At 51.9% G+C, this 13,745-nt stretch overlaps 1 protein-coding gene across 1 annotated transcript; it reads right to left on the reverse strand.

The window, feature by feature from the left end:
• Positions 1-302: 302 nt before the first annotated feature.
• On the reverse strand, positions 303-9,981 carry CUNH1orf115 (chromosome unknown C1orf115 homolog). Its single transcript, XM_045876859.3, has 2 exons — positions 9,604-9,981; positions 303-2,708 (listed from the first exon to the last, which is right to left on the reverse strand). Exons 1-2 carry the CDS (start codon positions 9,907-9,909, stop codon positions 2,589-2,591), a joined length of 426 nt encoding a protein of 141 aa, XP_045732815.2. The 5' UTR covers positions 9,910-9,981; the 3' UTR covers positions 303-2,588.
• Positions 9,982-13,745: the final 3,764 nt, after the last annotated feature.

Here is a 13,745-nt window from a genome sequence, read left to right on the forward strand (position 1 = left end):
GGAGGTTCTGGAAATGTTCACTTCCAACAAATGCATGAGCTGAGACAGGAGTCTCAGCTGAACCCTATTCTGCTGGGTTTCCTGAGAACCAGCTCCCCCTTCCCCTCCTTAAGACCTAGGCAGAGTTCCAGATGAATCGGGGACCCTTCCCTCCCCTTGGGCCTTGGGGCGGCACTGGGCTCCTCGTAGTGGCTTGGGTGCCCCAGGGAGGTCCCCATGTGAAGTCAGCCTTGGCTGGACGCTGCAGGAACCTGAAGCAAGGCTGGAAAGTTAGGGGGAGAAAAACTTCACACACAGACACGTTACACAAATTGAGGGTTTTATTTACATTATAGGGCAGGAAAAGGATACAAAAGAAGACTCTTGGTCAAGCGTGTAAAGCCAAAGCTCTAAAACTCAATTCTCAGTAGGGTGTGGACCCGGATATTTAAAAAAAAAAAACCTGAAGACTGAGAAACAGGCAAAAAGGTAATCTGCAACACGGATGCCCTGTCCCCGGGGAAAATGAGCCCTCAGGGAGTTTGGACAAGGTCATCTTCTGTACACATTAATCTGGCTCCCGGGACAATCCCTGCAAGGTTCTGACTGCTGACATTTCTAGGCTGATTCTTAATCAGACGATTCGAATTTCAGAGCCAAATATACTTGGCCTGATAGTATCTCCAATCTGGGGATGGGATGGGGAAGGTCTTCATCGGACAGGCCTGGGCAGCTCTGGTCCCTTCCAGGGTCACACTTACATTCCTCCGAGGGGACTCAGCGACTTCTCCGGGGCGGGTCAGCATCCCTGGGCCCGCCGGGGAGCGACATCCTCCAAGCCCATCACAGGCTGCCTCCTCCCGTCACCTGTGGGCCGTGGAGGCCCGGCTCTCCCACTAAACTCTGCTTGGCTTTTTCTTCCACTTCGGTCTGTTTTCCCCGAGTCCCAGTGTGCCCAGGCAAGCTGTCAACGTCTTTCATCATTTGAGTGAAAACAAGACCGTTTGTTTTCTCTTTTCCTCACAAATATTAATGATGCAGAACTGGATCTAAGTTCATCTTCAACATGAGCCTCCAGAATGTCTAGCTACAACTTTCTCCTACACCGGTTCCTTTTTCTGTCCATCTGTCTGTGTCTGTCTTCCCCAGCCACCTTCTCCACGTTCTGGTGCCACCTGGTTGGCTTGACTGGTGAGGCCTGAGCACTGAGGCCTCCTGTGCTGGGCCTGGGGAACTGCTCAGGGCAGCACACAGGTGTTGCCACCCACCCTACAGACTGATCAGCAACAACTATTTGGGCTTCTGGATATTCTGGCAACAGTCGGAACGGCGGCCTATCTGGGGGTTGGCGGAGGGGTACGCTAAGAGGAGCCTCCTCTTTCTTTCACCTCCCTGGCCAATGATCCAATGGCAGTCCCTGGGTCATCCTGGGCGGAGTGTCCAGCCCAGGACCCATGCGGCGCTGAGCTCTGAATCCAGGTGAGACCAGCTTGGCAGCCCTGAAGAGGAAAGGATGCTACAAAGGCAGCCAGTGAGAGCTCATGGGCCCCAGGGGGATTTTCAGCACCAGCCTTGGCACCCCTAGACCCCCAGCATCCCTGGTCCCTACCCCGAGCTGCAAGCCCAGCCCACCTAAGGTTTCCCAGGGCTGATAAACCAGCCCTGGCTCCCCAACTTCTGCTCCTCCTGTCCACCAACTTTCTACTTCCAGGACACCTGTCTCCTACTTACTGGTTCCTTCTCTAAATCACACACTTTCCTTGCCAGGCGCCGTGTCTCCCTCTCTCCCAAGACAAAGCGCCTCTGGGTGGCCTGGCGCAGTCGGGCGATGGTGCCTGGCAGCTGAGTCAGGAGGCCCGGCCATCGGCCAGCCACAGGCCTGGCCCGGGCCCCACGGAACGGCTCCCTCCAGCACCTCTCCAGCCCACCGGCCTGCCTCTGCACCCCTCCCTCCCACCAGGCCAGCAACCCATTCCTGTCCCTGGGCGGGGGGCCGGGGGGGGGGATCACAAGCTTTATCTGCTTTCAACAGTCACACACGTCATCAACAGTTTTCAAAGCATCCCCACCTTCAAAGAGATTTTCCTTCCTTCCTTCCTTCTTCTCAAGCCCGTAATTCCACCCCTGGTGACTAAGGGGTGGAGGAAGGAGCTGGGGCACATGACAAACAGCTCCTCTGCTGGCCCCAGAACGGAGGCAGCCAAGGGCTGTGAGCGCCGTGTCAGCCTGCGACCCTTCCAGAACGTAACAAATCGTCAAAACCCCTGTCCCGCCTCGTAATCACCCCTCCGCTACCCACCCAGAGCGTCTGCCAGGTGTCTGCCTCCGGGCCAGCCCCCCGGCCACCTGCGCGGGAAACCTTCGGCGTTCGCACACTGAAACCCCAAACCTAACACGGCCGGATTCCCTGCGGGATTGTCCATCGGAGCCACGGGTGTCCTAGAGTCCTGAAAAGCTCAGCGGATGGGCAGGCACGTTCCGTTCATAACATTCATCCAACGCAACAAGGAGAGACATTGACTTCCTCCAAGGATTCTGTGGGTTCACGTCTGAGATGGTCCCAGAGAGGAGCTTCCATCCGTGCTGGTGCGTCTGCCCCGCAGCTCCCGCTAGCGGACGAACGAGACCACGCTGGTGGCTACTCCGAACGGGGCCGAGTAGGCCGCAGCGAAGCCCTGCAGGCCGATGACCACGTAGCGGCACCCCTTGGTGACCACCTTCCCAACATTCTGTTTTTCAGGAGAGAAGAGAAAAGCAAAGGGGGGCGGGTTAGGCAACTCCGTAGTCCCTCACACGCCACGGTGACCTACGTAAAGGACCATTCTGCCGCCTTCTCTCAGGGCAAATCATCTTGCAAAGTACTTTCAAGCACTGCACGCTTCCAGATAACTCGGACATCCTGATTCAGAGCTCAGCGCCCCATGGGTCCCATGCTGGATGCTCCCCCAGCATGACCCAGGGGCTGCCACTGGGCCACTGGCCAGGGAGGTGAAAGCCAACAGTAGTGAGGCTGCTAGCTCTGAAACCAAACCGGTTTTGTTGTCAAAGTAGGCTCCATGCCCACCAGGGGCTTGAACTCACGGCCCTGAGATCAAGAGTCCCGTACATGCTCTACTGACTGAACCAGTCAGGCGCCCCTGGTTTTACTGTTAAGCCAAAGCCTACTCTTCTCTGTTCCAGCCCAGTCACTGCATCATCTGGAAGCTGGGCTAAGGGTTCCTTCCTTCACCTTTATCTGAAAGCCCACCCTGCCGTCCCTCTATCTCCAGTGCAGATTCCTGTCCAGCCCGCACATCCGTCTCCAGACTCTCCCGCTATTCTCAGACTGCTGCATCCTCCAGTACAATGATTAGCTCCTTGAGGGTAATGACTACACCCTGCTTTCTCGCTATCCACTCCTTTTCTGCAGGGCCTGGTGCTGGACAGGGGACATCCCAGGGATTCAAATGGAATGGCAACAGGAAGCAGAGAGACCCTCCCCCCCACTCATATCGATGGTGCTGCTGCCCACCCCCCCCTTCTGCTTCCCACCCCCAGCTTTCGTCATCACTCTCAATGATGTCAACATCCATGTGGGTGACTTGGACCCTACCACCCACCTTGTCTCCCAGCCCCCTGACCTTCCCAACTCCAATAAGCACCTAAGATTCCTGGTTTCGCTCAAAACCCCTGATCACAATCACAAAGCTCAGGGCCAGCGCTGCCTGGCAAACCTGGTCTGTCTGTCTAGCAGGCTGACCTTCCCTCTCTCCCAGATGAAGGGGCTTTCTTGTGCTCCTTGCTGTACTCCCAGCACCCAGAAAGGGCCCGGATCTTTCCTTTGGAACCTCGAAAGCTCCATAAGGAGCCCCGGGAAAGAGCCAGGTAACATCTATGGCTTCTCTAGACACTGACTCCTGGCATTGTGCCCATTGACTTCTCAGTGAGACATTAGGGTTCATGCGTGGGGTGGAGGGTGGCACGAGGTTGCTAAGAGAGACATCTCCTTAAATGTATAGTAAGATTCAGTGGGAGAATTTTACTTCCCTCCCTGAAATAACAGTAACAAAAGACTGTTCTCTGGGAGCAAGTGTAACAGTCCTTTACGGTCCTTTATAAGTAATGCCAACCAGAATCACGGATGGCCTGCATTAAACTTGACATTTCTGGCCCTTGGACATCCACTTTGCTCAGCGTGCTATTTGCAAAAACTGCCCGTCGCTTCATCTTTGCCATTTAGAAAAAAGCTACTAAAATAGCTCATTAGCTGGAATACTGTCAAAACACAGGTTCGAGAGAAGCGATACAAAGAAATGTAAAATATCTATCGATGACCATTTCGGTGTCATTTGAGGGAGGTTTTGTATTCTTTGATGTGGGTCAAGTTTTCAACCCAAATAATCTCTCAGAGAAGCAATGAGGCATGGGGGACCCAGGGGAGCGGGTCGGCTGCAGAATGCCCCCCAGTCCCAAGAACCTGTAAATACGTGGCTTTATAGGGTCAAAGGGATTTTGCAGATGTGCTTAAATTAAGGGTCCTAAGATGGGGGAGATGGTCCTGGATTATCCAGGTGGGGCCAATCATTATAAGGGCCGCTATATATGTATAAGGACCCAAAGGAGGACAACCGTCCTTGTTAAGAGGGACACAGGGGTCATACAGAAGGCAATGTCATGACAGAGAGATCTGTGGACCTCTGCTGCTGGCTGGGATGCGGGAGGATGGGGACCTCTGGAAGCTGGAAAGAGCATCGAAACTGGTTTTTCCCTGGGGCCTCCAGGGAAACCAGCCTGCGGACCTTAGCACAGTGACACTGATTTCCGATTTCCGATTTCTGGCCTCCAGACCCGTACAGCTGGTGTTGGTCCTAAACCACTGCGTTGGTGGTGATCTATTACAGCTGTGCAAGGATGGCACTTTCTGGGGGTTCTCTGGATTCAACTAACCCCCAGGGAAGTCAGGGATTCCCTGCCCCCCCCAGTTTCCAAAAAAAACAACCCAAACAAACAAAAACAAAAACAAAAACCCAGCTGCCAACAAAGATCACTTTCCCCAGAATGTGAAGATCAAGTCTTCAGTTTTGGAATGTGGTGAGGACCGAGGCACAACGCTGAGCCGGGTGAACAGCTACAGGAGGTTACTGAGTTCTGATTAAAAACGAATCAGAAAGTCAACAGTCCTACGGGGGTCTCTCCTTCAGCCCGAGCCAGCAGCCAACAGTCACAAAAGCCTTGCCACCTGCCAGGTGAGCTCGGAGATCTCTGCGGGGAGGGCATTTACTCTTGCCCATAACCCTCGACTTACCCCTTGTCACTCATAAGGAAACTGAGGCGAAGCGGTGGGCCCAGCCCAGGGTCACCAAACCAACAAGGCACAGGGCGGGGCTTGAGCCTGGCAGCCTTGAGCCTTTCTTACCTGCTGCCACCTCCAGCAGGAGGACAGTTTTTCTCCCTCTTGAGCTAAAGGCTCCTCCACACATTGTATTTCCCCCTCCGACCCTCTCCCAGCTGCCTGATGGACAAAACGTGTGTACTTTCCTCATCCACACCCCTCCTGCGGCTCTCAGGGGTGCCTGGGAAAGGTGACCTCTCATCTTAAGTTTTGGGGGTTAGTCCCCTCAACCCAACTGCCAGGTGAGACTCCTGCCTCCCAGCCTGGCTACCCTCCAGCTGTGCGGCCTCGAACAGCGCACCTTCCTTAAACTCCAGCTTCCATAGCTGCACCCTGGGGGGGAGGAGGGGCACTTTCCAAGGTTCTGGGCGTGACTCAGGGGTCTCACCCATGAAATGCGCAGCAGAGCTCTTGGCATGCTGCAGCAGAACAACAAATGTCTGTTCCTTCCCCTCCCCTGGACCCAGAAAATGGCCCTTTCCGAACAATGAAAGCACCACGTGAGCACGAGCGTCATTACTTACAAATGACCAGGGAACGCTGCTGGGCAAGAGTCCAGGCACGCAGCCCCTGAGCCCTGAGCCTCCTTCGAGAGGCTGGACCAGCTGGACACTGGGGTCCGCGCCTGGCTGGGACCCCAGGGCAGCAGGAGAGAAGAAACCCTTTCGCATGTCACAAAGGCCCAATGCTTCTCTTTAAACAGAAGCAGGGAGTCGGGTGCAGGGCTGGAGCGGTGAACAGATGATTAGGAACTGCCAAGCCCCCTTCCTTGAAGGAAAAGCCATCCATTAACAATGTGGCGCGTCCGGGGGCGCCTGGGTGGCTCAGTCGTTAAGCGTCTGCCTTCATTCAGGTCATGGTCCCAGGGTCCTGGGATCGAGCCCCGCATCGGGCTCCCTGCTCGGCGGGGGGCCTGCCTCTCCCACTCCCCCTGCTTATGTTCCCTCTCTCGCTGTGTCTCTGTCAAACAAATAAATAAGTAAAAATCTTATAAAACAACAACAACAACGTGGCGTGTCTGCAGGTCCCTCCTTACTCCACTGGGCCCAGGAAAGGGAAAGACTCAATGGTGGCTAAAGCCTGGAGACTTACCTCCCCACACCTCTAGCAGAGGCTTGCCTGTTGCCGTAGATTTTCAGCAAAGAGGGGTGGGCTCTTCTCTTCCTCCATGTTGGGACCTAACTGGTTACCTTCCCAGACACCTCCAAGAAGGTGGGAAGTTGAAGGCAGAGAGGGCGCATCCAACCCTAGTTGGACAGTGTCCTCTCATACAGCTTCCGGTGTCTACTGAACTAGGGTGAGACATGACCGAGCTTCCGCTGCCATAAAAATTAACCATTTTAAAGTGAAAAGTTTGGTAGCATCTAGTACATTGGCAGTGTCGTGCGACCAGCATCTCTACCTACTTCCAAAACATCTTTACCATCACCAAAAGAAGAGCTGCACCTGTTACACACTTGCCCCCCCCCCCATTTTTCCTTCTCCCCAGTCCCTGGCAACCACCCATCTGCTTCCCTCTCTCTTCATTTACCTATTTGGGACATTCTATAGAAACGGAATCATACACGCATACAGTATGTGATCCTGTGTGTCTGGTTTTTTCCACTTAGCATAATGTTTTCGAGGTTCATCTGAGACAGGGAAACTAAAGGGACCTCATGAAAAACTTCTTTTTTCCTTCTTTTTCCTGCTTCTGTTTTGGCCAGGACCTACACTGTCGCCCTTGACACACCTTATAGAACAGATAATGTATGTTCTCCATGTAAAGGTCAAGGATTTAATAATTGCTTTGGAGTCTCCCAGCACAACAGGTAACATCTAAGGAGTGACCAGGCAGGGTGCTTCCAAGACCGCTGACTGACTCATCAAGATCCCTGGCTCCTGGGCCTAAATGACTTACGGACACCTCAACACTCGTCTTTGTTCCTAGATGCCTGAGAAGACACTTGCACCAGCCCATTATCCTCAGTAAAAACGCCAAGTCTCAGTACAAACCCCATGCCCAGACGAGACTCACTTTTCTTTCCAAGTCTCCAAGACACTCTGTACCTATATTCTCTGTGTCTTCAATAAACTCTGCTCTCACTTCCTCTTGGCTCAAGTTCTGAGTGCCATCCTGCACGGAGCCAAGGACCCTCTTTGGACCCAGCCAGCCTCCATCATATCCACGTTGTGGCCTGTCATGGTACTCCATTTCTTTTTATGACTGACTAATATTTCACCATATGTATATACCACATTTTATCATTTATCAGTTGTTTCCACCTTTTGGCTATTTTGAATAATGCTGCAACGAACATGTGAATATGTTCTCTTGCTCAAATATATATATATATATATATTTCAGTATTTTCAATTATTTTGGGTATATACCTAGGAGCTGAATTGCTGAATCATATGGTAGTTCTATGCTTAATTTTTGGAAGAACCTTCAAACTGTGTACCACAGTAATTGCACCATTTTACATTTCCATTAGCAATTTGCAGAATTCCAATTTCTCCACATCCTTGCCAACATTTGCTATTTTTTGTTTGTTTGGGGTTTTTTTTGGTTCTTTGTTTTTTAAATAATAGCCATCCTAGTGAGTGGGAGGTAGTAACTCGTCGTTAACCTGTGAGACCTCAATCTTCTCTGCCAGGTTCTCAGGTCACCATTGATTTCAAACTGTCCCTGACTTTACAGCCTCATCCCTGAGGGCTCTGTACCATGAGGCTCCATGGTGGCGCCCGGACTCTGCCAGGATCTCCCTGGGAGGCACGGACTTCACTAGGGCAGGACCGCACTGTATCTGGTTTCTGATCTCTAGTGGTTAGCACAATCCCTGCACGAAATGAGCACCCAAAAACCATCTTCAGGTGCCTGCCCGACCTGAGAGGTACAGTATCTGTTCGCCCGCTGAGAGGCCAGTGGTGGTTTCTTTGTGCTCAACTGAGACCAGGAAGCGGGTGATCAGTTCTAGCAGGACTCTGAGCCTGAGAGTCCCGACCTCAGAGTTTTGTTTTGTTTTGTTTTTTTAAAGATTTTGTTTATTTATTCATTAGAGACAGAGAGAGAGAGAGAGGCAGAGGGAGAAGCAGGCTCCCAAGGAGCAGGGAGCCCGATGCGGGACTCGATCCCAGGACCCTGAGATCATGACCTGAGCCGAAGGCAGACGCTTAACGACTGACTGAGCCACCCAGGCGCCCCCGACCTCAGAGTTTTTAATAATATCCTGTACCACTCACTGCCTGCCCGTACACTGGGCCCAAAGCTGCTGATGGGCTTTTACAGGGGATGATACACCGAAGTTTCTAGGAGCAGAGACCAGATGGTTTTAGATAGGCTAAGAGGCCACTGGAGGACACAGATAATGAGACCGTGAATCAGATGGGGCCTTTGGCCAGGACACAATGAGTTTTATGATGATCTTCTGGGTGGCCTTGTCCAGCCCCGAGGGGCAGGGGCAGAGGCACCTGGGCACTGCCTTGGGCTTTGATCTCTGAGAAGGACACTGTCATTTTATCCCATATTCATATTCTCTCTCTCTCTCCTCCTCTCTGTCTCCCCTCCTTCCTCTGCCCCCCAGCCCCCAAGGCAAAAGGCAGTCTGCAGGTCCCAGAGTACACCGATAGCCAGCTGGGGGAAGAGAAAAGTAGATTCAACAAGTGCCTATTTACGTATTGTTGAGCTCCCAGGCCCTGGAAATATCCTTGGGAATACTTGAGGAGAATAACCCAATTCTCAGCTGGTGGGATATCCTGGCGAGGACGTTGCCAGAGAACAGATGAATTGGCCTGCAACTCCCTATTTTCCAACTGGGTCTCCTTCTGTAAGTCGCCTAACCACTCAAATGCCTCAGTATTCCCATCTGTAAAACAGGGACACGGATTTCTGTCCTCCCAACTGTGCAAGGGAGTGTAAGACACACCAGGATGAGAACCACGGGGAACGCTGGGACTTGCTGGGAACGTGACCAAGCGGCCAGCCCCGGAGGAGCGGGTGGATTGGTGGCCCCCGCCCTCCCGCAAAGCTCCGGTTTGGCGCCTCTCATTGCTTGCGCTTTACTTTTCCTTCACCTCCCAGTCGACAGACGGAACCCTCTTCCGTGCCTGTTAACGACCGCCGGCCAGGGGGCGCAGGGGCAGCCCGGAGAAGCCGCGCGCAGCCGGCCGCTGGGGACCCGACGGCCACCCTCCGGGCGATCGGGCAGGCAGCGGGGGGTCGGGCCGCCCGCACCCCGAGCCCGCGGGCGGTGGCAGGCGTGGGGCCCTACCTTGCCGTACTTCTTCAGCTTCTGCCGGTACCTCCTCCTGGGCTTCTCGCCGGCGGCCGGCTCGTCCAGCGGCTCGTAGCGCCCGGGGAGGACGGCCAGGTGCACCTTGCGCGCGCTGCGGGCCCCCGGGCGCCCCGCGCTCGCCCCGCTCGCCGCCTCGTCTATTCCAGCGAGCTGGAGCTCCGGCTGCTCCAGGAGGGCGGCCGCCTCCTCGGCCCCCTCCGCCCGCGCTCGCGCTCGCGCCCGGGGCCCGCGGCGCAGGAAACCACTCGCCGCCTTGCTTCGGAGCCTGGCTCCCACCGTCATGATGCCACGGCCCCGCTGGCGAAGGTCGGGGCGAGAAGACGCCAACCTCAGCGCCCCGCCCGCTCCTGCGCCTGCGCCCCCGCCTGCCCGCCCCCCTGCCCGCCCCAGCCCGACGGGGCGTGGGTAGAGGCGTGGGGGTGGGGAACTTGGGTGGCAGCGCCCCCTGGCCGCGGGGCCCGGAATTGCGCGCTCAGCCCCACCTGCCCGCATCCTACCTGGCGGCCAAAGCGGGGGACACCCCGAAAGCTGGGTGCCCAGTGAACGTACGAAACACGTTCAGCCGCACGTGCAACGGAATAAATGAACCCCAAAGAACGAGGCGTCATTTGCCACGCTCAAATTGGCAGAGGCGATGATGATGATGATAATAATAACAGTAAAGATTATACTCGGTGCCGCGGAGGATGTGGTGGGACGGTGGTGATAATGCAATATTCATGGGATGCACGCCAGTGACACACTTTTGGGAAGGCAATCAGAAAATAGTCATCAAGAGTCCTGAAAAAGGGCCATACGTTTCTAGACAGCTATCCTAAGGATATAGTCAGAGACACAAAGCTCTGGGGCGCTTGGGTGGCTCAGTCGGTTGAGGGAAGGACTCTTGGTTTTGGCTGAGGTCACTATCTCAGGGTCTTGAGATCCGGCCCCAAGTCGGCGCTCAGCCCGGAGTTGGCTTGTCCCTCTGCCTCTGCTCCTCCCCCTGCTTGCGCGTGCTCTCTTTCTCTAGAAAATAAGTAAATAAAATCTTAAAGAAAAACACAAAGTTTGCTGAGTCCGCGATGTTAATCTCAGTCTGACACACAGTGAGAAAGTGGAGCAAACCAACGGGGCTGGGCAAGCTAAGTTCTGGCCCAAGCGTAGCGCATGTGATGTGATCATTACAGTCAGGTTTTCAGCAATATCACTGGAATATCATGCATCTCTTGGTTCATGGTGAATCTTAACCTTCTAGGGAATGCCTTATTGTCTTATGCGGGTAAATCTCTCTCTTTTTTTAGGTAGGTTCTATGCACAGCGTGGAGCCCAAGAGGGGCCTTGAACTCTCCACCCTGAGATCAAGACCTGAGCTGAGATCATGAATCCCAGGCTTAACCGACTAAGCCACCGACGCTCTCTCTATGCCAGTAAATATCTTTTAATTCTTGGAAACTAAGAGTTAAGATAAAATAATATGGGGTATTAATTTCATTAATATTTTAATACTATGATACATGATACATTTAAGAATGCTTTGGCTATGTTGCTATGAGTACATAAAATATTTACAATTTAGCTTATTTGAATATACAAATATTAGTTTTAGGATTCCAACTTAAAATGTATGATTAAGTAACTGATTTAGAGTTATAAGTTTAAATTGAAAGGAATATAAAAATAAACTTAATTTACTACATTTGTAAGAATTACATAGCCTTGTACATAGTTGAAATACCTGAAAAGAAAATTAAATATATTAAGTTTGTAAAAGTCATCTAAAATGTTTAAGATAATGAAATTAAGTGAACGGTGAAATTCCCCCTTACAGCAATAGTTAAATTTTATTAGATTTGTAAATAAAAGTAATTAGGTTTGTAAATAAAATAAAACAAAGGTTAAGGGAAGCTAGATTTGTGGATTTGTAACTAAAGTAAGTATTAATTTATATATATATATGAAAAAGGTCTTAACGGTCCTTTTTCTGTGTATAAAACTGGCTTCAGAGGTGCCTGGCTGGCTCAGTCGGTGAAGCAAGCAGCTCTTGATCTTGGGGTGGTGAGTTCTAGCCCCACATCAGGTGTTTAGAGATTACTTAAAAAAAAAACCAAAAACCTGACTTCAGAAAGTCCCCTCCCCCCACAGACTGCATATCGAATAGAAACAATGTGCAAGGGACCAAAAATGTGGTTTTTGTCCATATAAAATACTATTCAAATATCACCACATTTTTTTTCTTCAAATTTTTATTTAAATTCTAGTTAGGGGCACCTGGGTGGCTCAGTCGTTAAGCATCTGCCTTCGGCTCAGGTCATGATCCCAGGATTCTGCTCAGCCGGAAGCCTGCTTCTCCCTCTCCCACTCCCCCTGCTGTGTTCCCTCTCTCGCTGTGTCTCTCTTTGTCAAATAAATAAATAAAATCTTAAAAAAATTAAATAAATTCTAGTTAGTTAACATACAGCGCAATATTGGTTTCAGGAGGAGAATTCAGCAGTTCATCACTTATATACAACACCCAGTGCTCCTCACATCAAGTGCCCTCCTTAATCATCATCACTCATCTAGCCCATCCCCCACCCACCTCCCTCCATCAACCCTCAGTTTGTTCTCTATCCTTAAGAGTCTCTTACGGTTTGGGGGCTCCTGGGTGGCTCAAACAGCCGACTCTTGATTTTGGCTCAGGTCACGGTCTCAGGGTCCTGAGATCGAGCCCCATGTTGGCCTCCCTGCTCAGTGGGGAGCTCCTTCTCCCTCTCCCTCTGCCTATCCCCTGCTCATGCTCTTTCTCTCTCTCTCTCTCAAATAAATAAAATCTTTAAAAAAAAGAAAAAAGAAGTTATTCAGTGTGGAAAGTGCTTCCCTTGCTGCTGGGTGAAAACTTAGGCAGCCTTATAATTTTTTTAATCACACAGTGGTAATAAAAAGTTCCAAAGTTGCAAACACGGTCTTGATTTATATAATTTTATTTATTTATTAAGTAGGGTTCATGCCCTGCATGGGGCTTGAACTCATGACCCTGAGATCAAGAATTGCATGCTTCACAGACTGAGTCAGCCAGGTGCCCCTTGATTTAAAATAATTTTAATGCTCAACTCCATGTAATACTCAGAGCCTTGAACTTGATTTTTTTTTTAAGATTTTATCCATTTATTTAGAGAGAGAGAGGGAGGGGCAGAGGGAGAGAGAGAACCTCAAGCAGGCTCCCCGCTGAGCACAGAGCTCGATCTTAGGAGCCCCCCCACCCTGAGATCAGAACCTGAACCAAAATCAAGAGTGAGATGCTTAACCAACTGAGCCACCAGGCGCCCCACCTTGAACTTGATTTAAAGTTAATCTTCTCTCCTCCCTCAGACAGCACCTGATAGAGAGGCTCTGTGTGAGTGAGTTTGTGTGTTTGTGTGCACATAAAGGGGCGTGAGGAAGCAATAAGTTTCTCTTCTGTTTCCCCCACCTGATGTTTCTGAGCTCCCCAGGCTTGCAGACTAGTTCCTGACCCTTCCTAGGCCAAAAGAGAAGAGAGCAGAAACAGTCCTTCACTGGTACCTGCCCAAGCGGTTGTCTCTGCCCGCTGGACCTGGCAGGTGTTTGAAGCTCTTCCTTTGGTTCTTCAGGAGCCCCCGCTGGGAACATTCTCTTCTACTTGTCGTGGTCCAGCAAATGCCCTTTCATCCCCCACTGCCTACTCCCTCCTCAGGCCCCCAGAGGTCCTGTGGTTCATCTCTGCCTTTCCTATTCTGTGCCTGTGTGCCCTTCTGGATGGCCACATGGGACAGGATTTAGTATAGGGAATTCAGAGCTTGCAAGTGACCGAAGGCCACCTCCAGCGTAACTACTAGAACAAAAGAGCTGTCGCTTGTGCAGTCAAGAAGCTGCGGCACCAGAAAGACACCCGAGAGCAGGTGGCTGCGAAGACACCCCAACCCTGGCGGTTAGCCCCAGCTCCAACCATGCCTGCCGGGTCTATGCCGACAGAACATGGACACCACCCCCCGCCCCCCAGCCCCTCAGCCCCCTCTTGACCAGACACCTGGTATCTGGCACAGAAAAATCTGACACCTGCAGAACTGTGCTTACTATCAGAACAGCAAAAATAGCAGAAACAGCTTTCACCACCCCCTACCTTCCAAAGCTTCCCGGCATGC

This window comes from Mirounga angustirostris, unplaced genomic scaffold (genome assembly GCF_029215605.1).
Source record: "Mirounga angustirostris isolate CCGP_5_RB_7025 unplaced genomic scaffold, mMirAng1.0.hap1 SCAF_6, whole genome shotgun sequence".
Taxonomy (NCBI): domain Eukaryota; kingdom Metazoa; phylum Chordata; class Mammalia; order Carnivora; family Phocidae; genus Mirounga; species Mirounga angustirostris.